Source organism: Phyllobates terribilis, unplaced genomic scaffold, assembly GCF_046119375.1.
Source record: "Phyllobates terribilis strain yellow unplaced genomic scaffold, ASM4611937v1 Scaffold_13__5_contigs__length_258822181, whole genome shotgun sequence".
In the NCBI taxonomy this organism is placed as follows: Eukaryota; Metazoa; Chordata; class Amphibia; order Anura; family Dendrobatidae; genus Phyllobates; species Phyllobates terribilis.
In genome coordinates this window covers 117,999,662-118,019,204 of record NW_027362773.1, presented here as the reverse complement: position 1 = coordinate 118,019,204, position 19,543 = coordinate 117,999,662, and the positions used below count along the sequence as shown (strand labels likewise).

The following is a 19,543-nucleotide window of genomic DNA, read 5'->3' as shown; positions in this document are numbered from 1 at the left end:
GTACACGCTAGAATCCTGGACTTCTTCCATCATTCGGAGGGGAAATTATGGGTCAAAATAGCTCAATCCATTTGTCCTAAAGCTCTTACCACTCTCCCATGGTGCGCCCATTTAACTGTCCCCTCTCTTGGCCACATGTCATATAGTACTTATGCCACTGTTTTGGCTTTGAGATCCCATAAAAAAAGCTTAACCTTAATCGACCCCCAGGGCCCCTTGCTCCCGATTTCAAATAATCCAGATTTCCCACCAGGACTATCTGCAAATAGATTTCTCGGTTCGAACAAATCCCATCCGATATTCTTTTCTCATGTCATCTCCAACACTTCGCTGCTCCCCCTCAATGACTTGTTACAGGGAAGAGCCACTTCCCCGAAGGCTAATTTTGAATATAGCCAGTTACAACACTTCTATTCAACTGTGAAGAAGCGCACACATCTTCATAGAGATCTCACAAACTTTGAAAAATTGTGCCCATCATTGTCGCCCCCTACACACTCCATCTCCCTACTGTATAATCTCCTCATTGCCCAGGTAGCTGACAATAGGCCAGGATTCTGCGGTGCATGGGAAAGGGAACTGGGGAAGTCCTTCTCTGACTCACAATGGGATAAATGTTTCTTCCTAACACATAAAACCTCAATAGGGTCCAAAGCTCAGGAAACCTCCTTCAAAATTATCTCTAGATGGTACCGGGTACCAGCAGTGCTTCATAGATGGTACCCAGTGGTCTCAGACTGATGTTGGAAATGTGGGGAGGGGGAAGGGACAATGTCACACATATGGTGGGGGTGCCCTATAATAAATGCATATTGGGCAGAGGTGGTTCCCATGATTGAGAAAATAACTGGTTTGACTATCCCTAATACGCCAGAAGCCCTCCTCTTATCAATGTTACCAATAAGTAAACGTAGTTATAAAAGGTCATCAATAGGCTACCTAATACAGGCGGCTAAGAATGTCATTCCACGACACTGGAAAAGCAGAGAGGAATGGTTTGCGGAGATCTCCCTCCTTAATAGGATGGAGCATCTGATTGGCATCTCACCGGCTGATGTTGATAGATACTGTGTGATTTGGAGGGATTGGATGGATTTCCAAAACTCTGACGCCTACCATCTAGCCCCCAACTAAAGTTACCCGTGATGTCGGCACAACAATGATCATAATCGCACTCTATTGATTGGTGGTCTGCCGTGGTCCGCTCCCTCTCTCTCTATCTTTCATATGGAAAAATACATGCTTGATCTGGATATTGATGGAAAGCCCTCCCTGTACCTCCCAATGTACTGTAGTTATGCATAGATTTATAGTTACGCTACCCCTTTTACTATGTATATTGTATTTTCTTGTACTTTTTCAACACAAAAATAAAAAACTTGAATTTGGAAAAAAAAAAACTAAAGCAGAAACAAAGAAATGAGCTGAAACACATGTTGGTGTAAGTGCAATCTGTAGGCGTACATTCACACTGGCTGTTAACAAATGCAACCTAGAATAAAAACAAAATGAGCAAATACGCTGCAGTAAGTAAATAGTAATAGTACATGTAAATAACATAGGATATTTGGTTAATACTAATTTGATAGAAAAAAAAAAGGCGTAAATGCAATAAAAAGCTGATCAAAAGAGCATGGAGGCCTCAATTCATCAGCTTCCATCGTAAAACTGTTTGAAATTATGCAAAATTTTCGGCAACTTGCAGTTATGCAAAAATTGGGTCTCAGCCAGGTCACCATGACGTGGCTATACTTCTTCTTTTTTTAATCAAATTTCTGTTAACTAAGCACCATATATTTTATTTTTATTATTTTCATGCACTATTGCTGTTTATTTACTGCAGGGTATTTGCTTATTATGGCTTTATCTTGGGGTTTTGTCTGTTCAGTGGCCAGTGTGAACATGCGCCTAGATACCGCAAGTACACCAATTTATATTCCAATTCGTCACTTTAGGGTTTTTTTTTTTTTATTGAAATTATGCAAAATTCACGGCAACTTGCAATTGTTCAAACATTTGGAGACTTTCCGTACTTTTACGTCGCTCTAGGCCAGATCATACCAGTTTTTAAAAGGTGAGCAAACCAGACCTCCGCCGGGAGGGGCCATTACCGAGCTCGGCCAGAAAATTCATCATAATTCATGCCAAAAAGCAGTTGCGGTAGATCGGCTCTCTTGGCCGCACATGGAGGTAGATTCAGGAACACTGTCTCTTTAAATATTTTGTTGGTTTATTAAAAAATGACATAAACCAACATAAAGTTCATCAAATCAAACACTGCCCTTCTGGCATAATGGCAAAACAAAAATAACGGTACAGCATAGTCCATACGTCCACGGGAATCCGGCCGCTCTGGGTTTAGCACAACAACACTGTTCAGGTGATACAAACACAAGCTCCTCTCTCTGGAGCTAGCCTCTCCAGTTACCCATGATTCAAAAGGCTATCTATTTTCAAGCCACACCCTGGGGTGGAGATATGGTGAACAGCCTCTCACCTGTTCTACAGCTGTTCACATAAAACCTAGCCTGTTAAAAATGGCTGATTTTTATCAAGACTGACTCCAATTTTGATAAATCGGGTCTGAAAACACTTAAAAAAAATGTTTTCCCCAAGCTCCGAGAGGTTGGATCTTCTTCCTCAAATAGTCACATTTTATGACCGTACCGATAAAGGATCACCATTACCTTTCCTGAGCTCGGCAGCAACCAACATCTCTCCCTCGAGTTATGACCTTTCCAGCATTCATCAACAAGAAAAACATTTTACAATATTGAAAAATGAAAAAAAAATCGGCATGCAAAGGTCAGCCATATAAAAAGTAGATCTGTCGGGATTGCTGGAAACACAAATATATACCGTCAGTGCGGTCGGTGAGTGGTTATGTGTTTGTATTAGCGTTGCTCCAGCAGGACAAACACAAGACAATTGTTTTATAGTGCAGGTTGTTAGCAATACAACTGTCTACTTTTTTGTGTATCATTACTAATTATTAATATATTTTATATATATTTTTTGCACATAAGCATTTAGTAAGAGGATATTTTTATAATGTACGGTATATAATATTTTATGATTTTCTTTTTTTGTTAATACACAGTAATATCTTTACTCAATTTGCTCTTGTATCAAATTAAAAATTAATTGAAATGCTATTAATCTGTTCAGCCCCCCCAAAAACCACACCAATTTTTTTTTAAGTGTTTTTAAATGAGAAAATTTAACTTTTATCAATAACAAACACAGTAAAACAGTTTAATGTGTAATAAACTATTGTGCTTTTTTTACGTAGCTTCACTTAATCACCTTTACATATAAATATAGCAAATATTGACCCCTAAAGCCGACACTTCAAAGAGTGCACATAATATTGCAGTATGCTGTACCTTGATGCACATGTGAAATAACATACAGTACTGCCACAGAAAAAATAGCAAAAGCCTAGAGCAAAAAATAACCATTGTCCCATGTCAAATGCATGCAGTACTCAAAATAGTCTACCCTAGGAGAATGATTCACAAGAAAAAGTCAAGAGGGCAACTGCAAAGACAGAGATGCTTGCCCGGCAGGATAACCATGTGGTGATTGTGCTATGCTTGCTCTTGGCTCGCATCATAAAACAATAAATCGACTGCTCTTTGTATCTCAGAAAATTCCTAAGTAGATGCACTCTTTAGTCAAGGTATTATTGTATACTTTTCCTCTTGTCCTACTAGGGAACCTGACCATGCAATAATTTCTGCATTGCAGTTTTATTATGCCTGCCAGGGTTAAACAGCCAGAGTGTATGTTGTCTGTGATCACGGCTGTTGCTGTGGATTATCTGACGATTTACACTGCTTGGCATTAATTAGCATTTGGAAACTATGGGTAATTAATGGTGGGAATTTTAAAAGCTGGATGAAAAAAAAAATGCATGTTCAATACAATATTTATTATGGGCATTGTCTTCTGTAAGCAGTCTACGAAATTTTTCCTAATTGGTCAGATCATCTTTTATTGGGCTACTTGAAATCTCCTAAATCTGCAGGAATACTGCTGATATCTTGTAAGCTTTTTCTCTCTTTCTTGCAGGGAAAGTTGGAGGACGGTACAGAGTTTGATAGCAGCATACCCAGAAATCAACCCTTCACCTTCACACTGGGCGCTGGACAGGTCATCAAGGGCTGGGACCAAGGTTTACTAGGGTACGTCCTCTCTGATGCTTAGAAATTAAATACATTTTGGCAATAATGAAAAGTCAACGAAGCTCAGTTCACATTGACCCCAGATCTCTATTGCGGCCGACCGGTTGGGTAACTTTTGATCTAACTTTCTGATGCAAATCCATGGCCCAGTGGGAAAAAAAAACCACATAAAACACTTGGCATACTGATGTTTTTTCTTTTATTTAGGATAAAAAGAAAAAAAAAAAGCGCCCCAATTAGAGTTTAGATGTATGGGCTGTGATTAACACGCGATCGCTCTTCGTGAAAATTAAACGCTTAAAGTGGTATTCCCATTTCCAAGATGTAGTAATTTTAATAATAATATTAGCAAATACCTCCAATTAGAAATGTAGTATAGTTCTTCTGATTCACTTTGTCTGTTTCCTCATGTGCAGGGCATCGCAGTAGCTTAGGTATCCATGGTTACAACCATTCATATGACAGTTAGTTAGTTGGTAGTGGTTGTAACCATGGATACCTAAGCTACTGCAATGCCCTGCACATGAGGAAACAGACAAAGTGAATCAGAAGAACTATACTACATTTCTAATTGGAATTATTTGCTAATATTATTATTATTACACCTAATCTATTTTGGGATAGGATCTTCGAGATGGGAATACCCTTTGACTCGCTCCAACGGTAAGACCTCATTCAGACAGCTGTTTTTTTTTTCATGTAGGTGTTCTATCCATTAGTCTATAGAGCCATTCATATGTCTGTGAATCACAGACTCTTGTCCGATTTTGATCCGAGTAATGGTACAAAATTGTCCGTGCAAGTCTAAGGGAGCAATGAAAATCATGGACAGCGCACAAATGCCATCGGAGTGTTGTCAGTGATTGACAGCTTTGCAATTTTTTTTATATTTTGTTTATGAGAAAACACAATGATAACCTGATCCACAACACTGATGAAAAAAACAATGTCTGAATGAGGCCTAACTAAAGGATAAGTAAGAAAACCCTAAAGGATAGGTATGGCAAGACCTGCCCTTATATTTATTGGCAGGAGCAATAGGGCAGTCTGGAGCTCTATTCTTGCAGGAGCAATAGGGCAGTCTGGAGCTCTATTCTTGCAGGAGCAATAGGGCAGTCTGGAGCTCTATTCTTGCAGGAGCAATAGGGCAGTCTGGAGCTCTATTCTTGCAGGAGCAATAGGGCAGTCTGGAGCTCTATTCTTGCAGGAGCAATAGGGCAGTCTGGAGCTCTATTCTTGCAGGAGCAATAGGGCAGTCTGGAGCTCTATTCTTGCAGGCAATAATGCGGAAACCTGACTGACCCCATTCTTAGTTAATTTATCATTTTTCGGTGTAGGTTTTCATATTCGCCCTATTCATTCCTACTCCGGCCTGGCAGCGATGCAGTCCCTGGCAGTGCCCTGAGGGCTAGCACCTCACTATGTTGTTCAGCAGCATTAATCATTTAGGCCAGTGCAGAGCCGCAGGTGTCTGATCTGGTAGCAGGCCGCATCTTATTGCAGCTTTATACATGGTTGTTCTGACATCTTCTGCCTCCCTTTATTTGACAAGGATCTGAGGAGAGACTGCATTTTATCAGCTGTACTGAAGAGATGTCAGATGGAAGGAGAAATGCTGCATTTATTGTCACGGCCCCATAGGCTGAATACTTGGCACCACCCATTAGAGGGGAGCCCGACTCAGACAGGTCTCCTGTAATGTCATTTCCTCCTTGTCACCAGGTTTTTGCTATCTCTTCTGATGTAGTAGGGGCAGAGACCCTGATTCCAGCTATGTGTCACTTACTGGGCAGCTTGCTGAAGCTTTGATAAAACCCCTCTTTTTTATCTGCTACGGATTTGAATGCTGAGCTGTGTATAACCCTGCTCACACCACTGATTGACACCTTTCTATGTACACTCTGCATAGGCAGAAAACTACCAATTAGTGATGGGGGAGGGGTTATACAGAGCTCATGAATATAGAGGACTGCATTGGAGATTATCAAAACTACAGCAAGCAGCTCCGTAGGGGGCACATCACTGGAATCATGGTCTCTATCTCTGCATTATGCTGAACCAAGAGACAGATTCCCTTTAAGGATATGGATATTTTTTTGTTATTGCGCTTCCATTTTTTTTCCTGCCTTTCTTCTATTATCCAAAGCTTTGGTTTTCAGTCAACATAGCCGTATGAGGGCTTGCCTTTTTGCTGGAATTTTTTTTGCAACTAATGCGTTGAAAACAGGGAAAATAAATTCCAAATGGGGTGAAATGCTAGTAAAAAAAATAAATCCCTACAATTCCACCATTGTTTTTTGTATTTTGTTTTTTACCGTATGCCAAAAAAGTGACATTTATGACAAGCGGATACATGCTGCCGATCCAGGGGCAGCATGTATCCGGCACGGGCTGTATGAAATCAGCCAGGAATGTTTGATTCTGAAAAGCTGCGGCTTGTAGGCGAAAAACCTACTTTAAGAGCCGCTGGGGACCGAGCCGCTCGGGTGACTAGCGGGACAGGATGGTCCCTGGCGGCTTCTCCCCTCCCGCTGCCCTGGATTGTCAGATCTCTGCCTACCTGTGCGTGTAGGAAGAGACCTGTCAATCCATGACAGATGGCAGGGAGAAGCCGCCGGGGACCCTCCTCTCCGACTAGTATCCAACTAAGTGACGCCATTGTTTCGGGGTGTCTGTCCTGGCACCCATCGACTTCTCCCTTGACGTGATCGTGGGATCCTGATGGGTCATTGCATCTCTGGTCCTACTGAAGTCCCCCCATCGCTGTCATCTTAATACATATGAAGCCCAGCCATAGGTGACCTATTTTGGGAAATCATTATTTATACTATGTACCGCAGTTATTCAAGCATTGCAGTATCTAGTAGAAGCAACTGCTTTGATATTTTTTTCTGTTCCCATTTTTCAGTGCATTATGTGGTAAAGTGATTGTGTGTCATTCAAAACTACCACTCGTCCTGCAAAAAAAAACATGCTCTGGTTAAAAAAGGGCAAAGGGTAAAAAAAGGCAAAGGAGCAAAAGAAGGATAAAAAAAAATAACAAAGGCACAAAATCAAAAATCTACTCTATCCACTTTTCTTTCTTTCCATTCCTTTTTTAGTTTTTCTTTTTCTTCTTGTTTTTTTCTTGTTCTCTTGTTCTTTTTCTTTCTCTTTTTGTTCTTTTCTCTTTTTTTTTATTCTTTTTTCCTCTTTCTTTTTTCCTCTTTCTTTTTTTCCTCTTTCTTTTTTCCTCTCTTTCTTTTTTTCCTCTTTCTTTTTTCCTCTTTCTTTTTTCCTCTTTCTTTTTTCCTCTTTCTTTTTTCCTCTTTCTTTTTTCCTCTCTTTCTTTTTTCCTCTTTCTTTTTGTCCTGTCTTTCTCTTTGTTTGTCCTGTCTTTCTCTTTGTTTGTCCTGTCTTTCTCTTTGTTTGTCCTGTCTTTCTCTTTGTTTGTCCTGTCTTTCTCTTTGTTTGTCCTGTCTTTCTCTTTGTTTGTCCTGTCTTTCTCTTTGTTTGTCCTGTCTTTCTCTTTTTGCTCTTGCTCTCTTCCAGCAAGCTGACCCCCCACAGGCTGAGAATTGCTTCTGCAGCTTCTAGCCGAGAGCCGCACTCCTGTTCTTTTAAATCCAATCCCTCTTGTTGGTGATTGTTGCCCTCCCTTTTTTTTTTTTTTTTTTTTTTTTTTTTTTTAAGCTGCTCTTCTGAAAATAAATGCCCCCTGCAGTGCGACCATACGGAAAATTAGGAGTTACAATATCGCCAGTTAAAACCAAGCTGCTGCTGTTGTAATGCAGAGGTTTTCAGTTTTTCTTCCACTACTTGTCGGATAGTCGGCCCAGGTCTTTTCTACTTTTGCACATCTGATCTTGGCACAGCGAGTGTAATGTCTGCACTCGCTTATCAGTGGTTTTGACTATAGGCTCCTTAGAAAGTAACAATCGTGTCAAATATATTAAACAGAAGCGAGCATAACCCAAAGATACCAGCGTGTGTTTACATCTCCTGTCGGCCTCACCTGACTTGTGCCGCATTCCTATCCACATAGCTTTGCCTTGGCCGTCTACGACAAGCCTTGCGTAAAATCCTCATAGTAACAAATGCAAACAAGACATTCACAAATTAGTATTGCACTGCAGATCTACAATTTATACGTTTTTTATTTTTTTTTTTCTGTTTGCTATTGATTACTGAGTAGTGTTATGAACACGAATTGCAAAAGTCATGAGGGTGACCGCCCGTGCTACTTCTGTGCACGGTATAGATATAGTTACCATCTGGATGCCGGCCTCTGATGCAACTTGCAAACTGCGTGTACAGAGTATTGTCTACGTAGCAGGTTGCTGGATGGTGCACGACACCCGCAGGGTGAGATACAAAGGAAATGCAAGCTCTGTCTGAGGCCTGCTCCCAGAATTCGGGTACGGCCGGAGGCATAGTCCTGATACCATCTAAGCTGCATGCAGTTCTCTGCGGTGTGTTTTCTGACTTCATGTTGTTTTGCGGAGTCACCACATTGATTGATTTGGCTTAATACATTTGGGTCAAGTAGTCAAAAGGATGAACTGTCTAAGGGTGTGTATTTTGGACGCCGGCGTTCCCATTGAGTTTTTGAAGCAGAAGACACTTCAAGAAAACTCTGTTTTTTCCTCAAGCTTCTTGGTGTTTTTTTGCTGCAAAAAGCATGTTAAATAGATTCTGTCCTTAGACTACAAGTCTGCAGTCACTCTGTGTGACTTGTGAATCCTTAACATGCATGGTGAGGATTGTCTGTCACCGGTTGGTGTGATTTGTACACTTCCGGCCACATTCCGACTAGACGTGTCCGGCTTCACTGAACACGATTGCATTGAGCGAGGCTGTGAACGTCTAGTTGGTACGTGACCGTCACTTAGAATGACTGCAGACTTGTAGTCTAAAGCCATACAACTCCTTTGCAGAGGATGTGTTCATTTTCTTTAACACTTTTTCATGCAGTAACTGAAAAAAAGACAGTGTACATCATTAAAATGCTGTTGTGTTTTTTTGTTTTTTTTCATTATATACAACAGCACTGTCTGGCCCTACTCAATATTGACACTCCATTCTGAACCGCAGCACATAGGGGTTAGTGGATCTAGTGGAATCTGCTAAAAAGATGAATCCTCTCTTAGTTTGTAAGATATATTTATAGGTAAAAATTCACTCCAAGGTCTCATTCAGACGTCAGTTTCTTTCACATGCGAGAAAAACGCATCATGTTTCATCAGAATTTATTCTGAATTTCATCATTTTTTTTTTCCCTCATATGTGGGGTAAAGAAAGTCAGTCTCTCTCTCTCTCTCTCTCTCTCTCTCTCTCTCTCTCTCTCTCTCTCTCTCTCTCTCTCTCTCTCTCTCTCTCTCTCTCTCTCTCTCTCTCTCTCTCTCTCTCTCTCTCTCTCTCTCTCCTTTTGCTTATCAACTAGTACATGAAAATCTGATGGCACTTGGAATGCTGTCCAATTTATTATTATTTTTTAATTGAGCCATAGACTTGCATTGCCAAGTTTGATCTGACAGTCAGATCAATATTGGACATGTCTCCCCGATTTTGCATGGACTGTTCTTTCTGCGAAAAATCAGACATGTGAACAGTTCCTGCATCACATAATTGGTGCAATCCTTCCTGCATCGTATCTCCAATCCTTGTATGTTATGTGCAGAATTTGGGGCATATTTCATCCTGAAACCACATAAAGAATGGACACCGTTCCGCAAGTCATTTTCCATGCAGAAAATATCTGCAGATTTTTAACAATGCAGAGTCCACTCGATTGTGAGGAAACGATCTTACCCCTCCACAGTATTCTGAATAATCCTACTTCTTCCCTATTCATGGGATAGGTAATAAATGTTGGATCGGCCAAACCAATTGCTAGAGCGAGCGAGAGCCTATAACGCTGATGCTGACAGCTGTGTGCACAGAGCCCAGGAATTACTTGAGTATAGAACAAATGGTGTTTCCAATCTATTTTTTTTTTCTTCCTCATTTATGAGATTATTAAGTCAGAAAAGTCTTTAAATTATTCTTTTGGGGGGGGGCACCGAGACAAGTTATACTATTGCAAAGTTTTGAAACTTTTATACATTGCAGCCAAACTAATTGCACAGCAGCAAAGTGTGGTGAAAGCGTTCACAAGTGTGGACTGACCCTGAGAAGGATGAGAATGTGATTGACTGCCAGGAAGAGCAGTCGGAGGTTGGAAGGGGATGAAGACAGGGGTGAAATAAATTAGCCCTGTGTAGCCGGAATATAAGTCTGCGAGCAGTTACTGATCACTTAGTGCTGACTCGGAAGAAGGGAAAATGAAGAATGCGTCTGGTGTAGAGTATCTGCACCGCGGGGCTCAATCACAGACATCCCATAATGTAATGTTGTGTCTGCTATATAATGGCTGTCACCAATACATCTATGACAAGTGGCTTAGCGCAGCACAGGACGGCGCGTTCAGTGCCTGGTGATGGGGTGTACAGACGGCAGGTGCACCTCATTACAGCTGACATTAGTCTGTTCTTAATGCTAATGAAGTCGCTGATGAATGATAATTATATCTCCATTATGTCGGGGTCTGTCTCTAACGTTAGAGCTGAAAGCGTAACGCCTGCCGCCATCCTCCCGTACGTGCGCCCGTGGATTTGGTCTGACTTTGTTTTACTGTCCCTGAGTCTCAGGTTCAGGCTTTCAAAAGCCGCCGAGCATTTAAAAGAATTACCGTGTACAGTCTTCAGACGTTTTCCTGCAAGGACCCGGGATTGCTTTGTGCTTTTTTGCAGTAAAAAAATAAATAAATAAATTTATTTTGAGGGTTTTTTATGGGTATCAAGTGTCCAGGAAAAGTTGTTAAAATCTGAAAAAAACACTCAGGAAATCATAAAATATAAAATAATGCTAGCAAACGATGTGTCAGCCTTACAAAACTCCAGGGAAAAGGAGAATTTCCTGAAGACTCTTCTGTTTGAAAAAGGATGTTTTTGACTGTTGGAAAAAAGATGTAGCGAGAGCGCACCCCCTTAGGTCTTGAGCGCACCCTCTTAGGTCTCAAGCACCCGACCGATTATATCGGACGAGTGTTATCCATGGCTTTCAATGATTGCACTCATACCCATGGTATTCAATAGGGTTGTGATGAGTTTTTTTCCCCTTGGATAAAACAGTCCAAATCAGACATGACACAGAAGGTGGCGAAACATTTTTGTTTTGTTTTTCCCCCTCCACGTTCGAGAAAAACTGATGCGAGTCATCAGACCATTTTTCATGGATTGAAAGAAAACTTTCTACCCTTGGGCAGTTTTTTGAGCAGTTTTTTGAGAAGAAACTCAGTGAAAAGTCTCCAAATCTAAAAAAAAAAGTTGAATTACTGCTCCAAAAACTCTGCAAAAAGACTGTGTGTACATAACTTTCCGGTAGTATCTGTGCACACATCGTTATCAGTTTGCAGTAGAAATCCAGCTATATTATAGGCTACAAAGCTTGATTCACATGTTCAGGTTTTTTATTTTTTTCATGGCAAAAAAACAGTAAAAAGGTTTTCTTTTCTATTGTGTACCAATTTCTGCTTTGTATCCTACGGCTCATTTCACAAGTCCTTATGTCTGATTTCTGAGTTTGCGCAATGAGTTGGATCAAACTCCAAGATTTAAATGAATATTTATGTCCTGAAAATGTTCAGCACTCGGATGGCCTCCATGTCTTGTATGTTTGAAATATGGACGTGTGAATTAGGCCTTACTCCGGATCCTCAGGGAATAGTCCTAACTGCAATGTTTAACTATGTGCACACTGAGTTTTAGGAGCAGAAACTGAACGGAAACTCTAAATCCTCCTTTAAATGTAAAAATCTTTCAAAAACTTTGCTGAATTTTCAAAGCAGAGATTCAAAGATTCCACATGGACATACCCTAAGATCGGAGAAAAAAATGCCCCTGATTTTGCTGTGGTTGCAATTTTTACAGTTGGAACACGTTTCTTTTACATTTTTTTGTATAAAAACTGCAGTGGCATTGGAAGTCATGTGTGTTTTTTTATTTATTGCGGTTTTAACCATCATTGCCGCAATGTCTGGAAATGCCCCTAGACCCAGTTTCTGTGCTATTAAAAGAAAAAAAAAATCTAGCAATATCTGCAGATAAATCTACATGTATCACATCTCCTTGGATTGGGTCCACTTCGGGTTAGAAAAGCCTTATTCCTTTACACCTAATCTTCCTTTGTGGAATCACTGAACACATGTTTCCTTACTGAGAGGGGAAATAAGGAAGATCACAGGTAAATAAATTCCGACAATGATGGATGCAAGGCCGCTGCTACTTTTCTTCCAGCAGGAAGCATTTGATGTATGGTGAGGGACTTAAACTCTGGGCTTCTTTGGATTTAGAGATACTCTCCAGTCTAGGAAACCTCACCTGGAAGTTTTTTTTTTAGTTTTTTTTTTTTTTACCAATTTCCATTCATTTTTGGCCAGTGTGTCCATTTTTGCCATCAGTGTGGCATCTATTATTTTTGTATGCAAAAAAAACTAACTTTTTTTTTGCAAAGTGTCTCTAACAATTAATCAGTAAAAACGAGGCAGCACTTTGATGCCTTCCATGTGCAGTTAGTTGTTTTTTTTTTTTTTTTGTGACATCCCATGCACACGCTGCATTTTTTTTTTTCCTGCGCTTATATTTTAAGTTCTGCTGAGTTTAAGTTCTGAAATTCTTTCAGCGTTACTGCACTTCTTAACACCCTTTTCAAATGAACGGGCCAAAAACACTGTAAAAAAACCCATACATATAAAACGCAGTGTTTTGTCCTGCCGTCACTATGGTTTTTGGTTCAGAAAAAAAAAGCCCAACATGTGAACATACCCTTAGCCCTCCACTTGTAGTCTCACCCTTAATACAGATTGATGCCCTTATAAAAAAAAAAAAAAAGATATGGGAGTCTGCAATACCAGATGCTACCTGTGTACAAGGGTGGCACTGTTTCTAGAAATTAAAAAGACACTTTTTTTTTTTTTTGCGGACCCTAAATCTTTCTTTTAAATGAAAACCACCCGTAGTAGTCTTTTACCACAAATTTTAGTTTTTTGTACCAGGCAGGTAATAAAAAAAATAGATTGCATCATTAAATAATGGTTACATCTACGTAACACTCTGAACTATCAACCTATGTTACTGGTGCAGTACAATCACTAGATAGTGAATATAAAATGTATAGAAAATGCTTAACGTTTTAATAACTATCTACAGGATAACACAGTACAAAGAAACATTTTAAGTGTAAGCTGCATTCTTTATTTCCACCAGCAGGGAGCGCTCTTGTCACCTCTTACTCAGTGATCTGTATGGATCTTTGTTCCTGGCGACATTACAGAGTCAGAAATGAGCTCCAAAATCTGCCATCTGATACCTGGGGGTATATGACGGGGTGGAGGGGGGTCACGTATATATATACAGCTCTAATGATCTGTCCCTCTAACCTTTACGGCTCGGCTGACGTCACCGCCATGGCTGCACCGCACTGTATAAAGCCCTTTAACCACTATGTGGTTTTGCTATACTTGGTCTTTAATTTTTTTTATTATTATTCTGTGTTGCGAAGCTGCTGTAGAAATAATAAATCCAGCAGTGATTAATATGTATTATCTACTGTGGCAAACGAGAAGTAATATGCATTAATTTGCCTGTCTGCGTGCCCGTGCTCCCGTCTCCTCTCTATGGGAGGTGGGCAGATCCCAAATCCTATTTAATTAGCACCCGTCTCCTCTCCCATTTCTCTGGCTTCCAATTTTCCATGCCTTCTGTTATAAGCCGGCTAATTTCTGTCTGTGCGCTCTGTGCCCTGCCCGTGCAGTCTGCTCTCCCTGCCCGTGGTCTGAGCTGTCACCTGCGCTGACGCGGACTCGCTCATGGAAGCCTCTTGTCTGCTCAGCACAGAAGCCGAGGCCAAGGCATAAATTCCCTCTTTCTTATTTGATGGGCGGATGATGGATTCCTCATTTTGCTGGTTGTCCTTCCATAAATATCAGACGTTTGGGCCTGACTTTATTATATTAATCTGTGCTGACCGCAGCTGGCCATCAGAAGCTGTTTATCAAGAACGGGTTTAGGAGAAGTTGAATTTCAAATTTTTTTTTCTTATTTTTTTTTTATGCTTGAAGGTTTCATGGGAAAAATACCGATATTTAGGGGTTTGTGTTTTCCCATTAGTCCTCGTTTAGACATCCGTGAATCACATACATGTTCCATCTCCGTTTTTCTTGTATAGAACATGCACCCAGGGCCGGCGTCAGTACCCGGGCAAGTGCCGGGGCCCTGGAAAATCAGAGGGGCCCAGCCGCCCACTCACTGTCGGGGCCCGGGCCCACACACCCACCCGTCCACTCACTGTCGGGGCCCGGGCCCACACACCCACCCGCCCACTTACTGTCGGGGCCGGGCCCATACACCCACCCGCCCACTCACTGTCGGGGCCGGGCCCACACACCCACCCGCCCACTCACTGTCGGGGCCCTGGCCGCTTCCTCGGCACCTGTTCAGGGACGCAGGCGCTGCTTGATTGCCGGCACTTCCCCCAGACATGGCCGCGCGCTGTCCAGCTGTGTCTGCTAGTAATGACACGGCAGGATAGATGGCACTGCACCTTTAATTGTGCTTGTGTGTCGCTCCTGCCGCGTCATTACTAGCAGACACAGCCGCACAGCGCGCGGCCATGTCTGGGGGAGTGCCGGCAATCAAACACCGTCGGAGCGGAGGTCCTGCACAGATGGGCGGGAGGGGCCCGGACCCGACCGGAAGTGGGCCCCTCTGATGTTCCAGGGCCATGAAGTCTGTGACACGCCGGGGGCCCTGCACTGCCCCATACCCGAGGAGCTGCTGGACAGGACACTGGACCGGGGACAGGTGAGTGAGGCTTCCCCAATCCCCATATTAAAAATATTAGTAATGGGTCTGTGTGTGTGCATGTATGTGAATGTCAGTGTATATGACTGTGTATATATATTTGTCTGTTTTATCTATGTGTATGTCTGTATGTGTACATATGTCTGCGTACCGTGTGTGCGCGCGCATATGTCTGCGTACCGTGTGTGCGCGCGCATATGTCTGCGTACCGTGTGTGTGCGCGCATATGTCTGCGTACCGTGTGTGCGCACGCATATGTCTGCGTACCGTGTGTGTGCGTGCATATGTCTGCGTACCGTGTGTGTGCGTGCATATGTCTGCGTACCGTGTGTGCGCACGCATATGTCTGCGTACCGTGTGTGCGTGTGCATATGTCTGCGTATGTGAAGGATGAGGGGGCAGGCTGGGCCATGTGTTATATATATATATATAATTTATTTATTTCTTTCTCCGCCGTATCTGTGCATCATGAATCGTGGTATGTGTTAAAGGGGCCCACTGAGACTCTTTCGCCCGGGGCCCAGAAAAACCTGGAGCCGGCCCTGCATGCACCCATTATAGTCTACAAAGCTGTTCACATCTGTGTGGTTTTTTGTCTTTTTTAAAGGACCATATCCACAAAAAAAACCAAAACACTATTTTGGTCACAGATCAAAATGACGCGCACAAGCCTATGGGTCCGTGAAAATCAGACAGCACATGGATGGCATCAGTGTAGGATCTGTGTGACGTCCGTGATTAACGTTGCAAGGAGTAGGAAAGTTTTTGATATATAAAAATCGCTCTCCATAATCTTTGAAAATTCTTGGATTTTATATGGCCGTCTGACTGCGCCCTAAGAATGAGGGGACGGAGCAGAGGGAAAAGTGAGCTCTTTTGAACTTGCATATCACTCAGATAAAGGACTTGGACATGCTAAAACCGCAAAATGATGGAAATTTTGTATTGAAGGCTATTTAGGCTGGGTTCACATTTATACAAGGCTATGATGGTGTTTTCATCAGAATCCCCGAAAAACTGTTATCTGAAAATGACGACTACTGCCAGAATAGAGACCATACAGTATTTGTAGGGCTCCGTTGGCCTCATTCAAGTTGGCATTCCCTTCGAAATACAGTTTTATCAGGAATTCCAACTGACATCCCAAAGAACCAAGACTTAGAAAGTCTAACTTTTTAGTTAGGAATGGAAAAAAAAATTCTGTGCAAATATGTACGAAGCGAAAATGAAGTGTTTGTGTCACCTTTTTATTTTCCAGAATGTGTGAGGGAGAGAAAAGGAAGCTGGTTATTCCTTCAGAATTGGGTGAGGATCACGGCTACGGGGCAGGAGATGGGATATTGCTAATTTTACAGTGTAAATAAAATATACATATTTTTGTTTTCTTAGGATATGGAGATAGGGGAGCACCCCCAAAAATTCCAGGTAAGATGCACCCCACTTTACATTTTACAGTATTTGTATTTTACATGGATTTTATGTATTTCACAGGACCTGAAAGGGAAGCCATCATCAGAAACTGACCTCCAGTTTTTTTGTTAAACGCTTTTTTTTTTTTTTTTTTGCAATTTTAACACCAGTACTTTTTTTTAGACTCTTAACATCCCGGTGTTTCACAAAATCCACATGTACATTAGTCACAATGAACAGACACTGACCCTATCTTTTGTAAGTGATTATGAAGGGAGGGGGGAGAAGGTCAGCTGTGACATCGCCTATTGTGATTGGTGGATCCTATATTATCAGCTGCTTAGAGGTGTTACCTGTCAGTGTAATCCTGTCTGTGATGATAAGGAGCCTGCTGAAAACTATTCCAATGTATGAGTCTAAAATAGCCCCATGGGTCAATCTAAGAAGTGGAAAAATTACTAATTTTGAATTTATTTTTTTTTTTTTAATACTGGTCATTTTATGGGAAAAAAAATTGCCAAAAAAATTACATAACACAAAAACTTGATTTAAACAATAGGGAATGTTTTGATGATTAGTTCCCCCTTTAAGCTGACCCCGTTTGCAGACCGTCATCTCTCCATTCGTGTGTATTCAACTGGGAGGATAAGAAAGCAACATCTACCGAGAAAATAAATGGATGGAAGGGGCTTTGAAAGTCATACTGCCTGGTCTTTCTTATCCCCAACATTATCTGTCAGGAGGCCCCTATACACCTCAGAGGGTCGGCCAGTCCTACTGACATTAGATGAAAGTCACCCGAATCCACTGATGTGTATGGGGGTCTTCAGCACTTAATCTCTAGGGTATATATAACAGTATTGTGTTTTTTGTTTGTTTTTTTACACCAGATTTTGGTATAATCACAGCGAATAAGTCACAAAACAGCACATGTGAATATGCCCTAAGCCCTAACTAGATAAACAAACCATATCAATTAATATAGACTTCATACTTTTTAATTGGAATCTGTCAACAGGATCTTACACCCCAAACTATTTTTTATACACATGTAGCTCTTTCAAAGACAAGTCCAGCAATACCTTTACATGGCCGGTCTGTTACCTCTGTTACTGAGAAATCAGCTTTTGAATTGATATGCAAATGAGATTTAAGGACTATGTTAGAGCTGACACCTCCGTCACTCCGGCTCTATACCCCACCCAGTGCCGTCTCCCCCTGCTTGACTGACTGCTTCGTCTGAAGCCACACAGCGTAGAGGCAGTCAGCCAGACACGTGGAGGCGTTGCAGGGTGGGAAATAGAGCTGGAGTGACAGATGCTTTAGATCTATCCTAGCTCTTCAGCCTCATTTGCATATCAATTCAAACACGGATTTCTTTATAACAAAAGAACGGACTGGCCATGTATAGGTATCTCTGGACTTGTCTTTTAAAGAGGGGGCTTTCTATTTGCTTACTGCAGTAGGTAAGATTGTCCCCTCTTCACTAATTTAGTGAAAGAGAAAGGGTTTGGCTTAGCCATTAACAGTCAGCCAGCCCCATTAATGCACTGGCTTTGGTCCTATATCGGCACAGGACTGGAAATAGAGTGACAAATGGAGCAACCTACCTGATGTAGGGGCCTCTGTGCTCCAAAAGCTTGCACATATAACTTTTCTGTGTTGCCAATAAAGGTATCACTCATTTATCTTTTTTGTGGGGCATAAAAGTACTGAGATTTTTCTTGCTAATGGGGTATGATACTATTTTATTTTTATTGTACATCAGATTACACTAATTAAACACTGCCTAGTTTTGGGGTAGCGGCAGGACACTCAAAAGTCTGTTGAACCAACCTGAGCAGTCAGGTTCTAACGGATGAGCCCATTTTACTGCATAGAAAGTGAAGCGATGCCCCAATGCCGAAGCTTTTCCACCACCCTACATTCACCCTTACAGGAGTAAAAATTGGAGTAAACGAAGTGTTGCAGTGGAAAAAAAAATGAAAACTGACCAATTCCTGGCCAAACTGTAGAATAGAAGCGTTATTTTGTTGCTTTAAGGACATGCCAAGTACTGCTGCTGAATGAGAGAATGGGCGCTAATGTCTGTCCTTCTGTTCCAGGAGGAGCCACTCTGATCTTCGAGGTGGAACTGCTAAAGATCGAAAGGAGATCGGATTTGTAGAGGAGGATACGGGACAAGCTTGTTTCTATGTTTGGGGTCCGTTTTGTGGCGGAAAGTGGCGTCTCACAAAATGCTCAATAAACACAAACACACAATTTCCGCCTCGTTATTTCTTCTTCTTGGTGTTAAGTCAGGATCCAAAAAAAAACAACAACAAAACTGTCATATGTGACATTACGTAGTGATCAAGGGGACTTCAGAGCAGACATTTCTGCACTAATGTCACTAATCTGAATGAAGAAAACTTTGATCAGCCTTTCTCCAGCCTCGAGGGGTGTTCTACTTCCACCTGCTTTTGTTTTGTTTTTTATTAAACAAACACTGTGCTTTAGTCACTCTTCCCTGGTCTATCGCTCTTGGTATCTACTTCATGTAGTCACTTCATGAATGAGCATTTTGCTTGCTTGGCAATTATCTGCACGTTTAAACGGGCCTTTTCTTGGGTGGGTGGGGGGTTCATAGTGGGGAGAAGGTGTGTTGTGGTCAGGGGAAAAAACAGTAGTTCTGTCTCATGGTCCTAAATCTGCTAGATATTTTTGATTGCTAGAAAGGCCAATGTTGTGGTCCTCCCTACTGTGCAAAATTCCCAAATGTGAATTCTAGGGTATGAAGCATTAAAAAAAATGAGACAGGATGAGGGATTTTAGGCTTTGTCACTGCCAGTCTGATGCTTTTTAATATATCTGGACTGGTCTTTTGGCATATAAAAGGATAGCTGTTGCCTGCCTTTTCTTGTAGAACAGTTGTTTCCACCATGTAGATGTCTCTTGGAATTCAGGATCTTAGTGACTACTTAAAGTCTTTTTTTTTTAGCAGCTACAGGACCCTATTCCTAAATTTTGCTGCAGGTTACTTTATAGTATCACAGTATTTTCTAATTTCCCATCTAGTCACTTCAC

General features: G+C 41.5%; 1 protein-coding gene across 1 annotated transcript in view; it reads left to right on the top strand.

Moving 5' to 3' along the window:
• The window catches only part of FKBP2 (FKBP prolyl isomerase 2), a 30,136-nt gene extending 11,397 nt beyond the window's left edge, over positions 1–18,739 (top strand). Inside the window, exons 3-6 of the mRNA XM_073658515.1 lie at positions 4,075–4,187; positions 16,326–16,372; positions 16,457–16,492; positions 18,583–18,739. Coding sequence (XP_073514616.1) covers positions 4,075–4,187; positions 16,326–16,372; positions 16,457–16,492; positions 18,583–18,644 — 258 coding nt within the window. The 3' untranslated portion in view covers positions 18,645–18,739. The remainder of the gene's footprint in view (positions 1–4,074; positions 4,188–16,325; positions 16,373–16,456; positions 16,493–18,582) is intronic.
• The last annotated feature ends 804 nt before the right edge of the window (positions 18,740–19,543 follow it).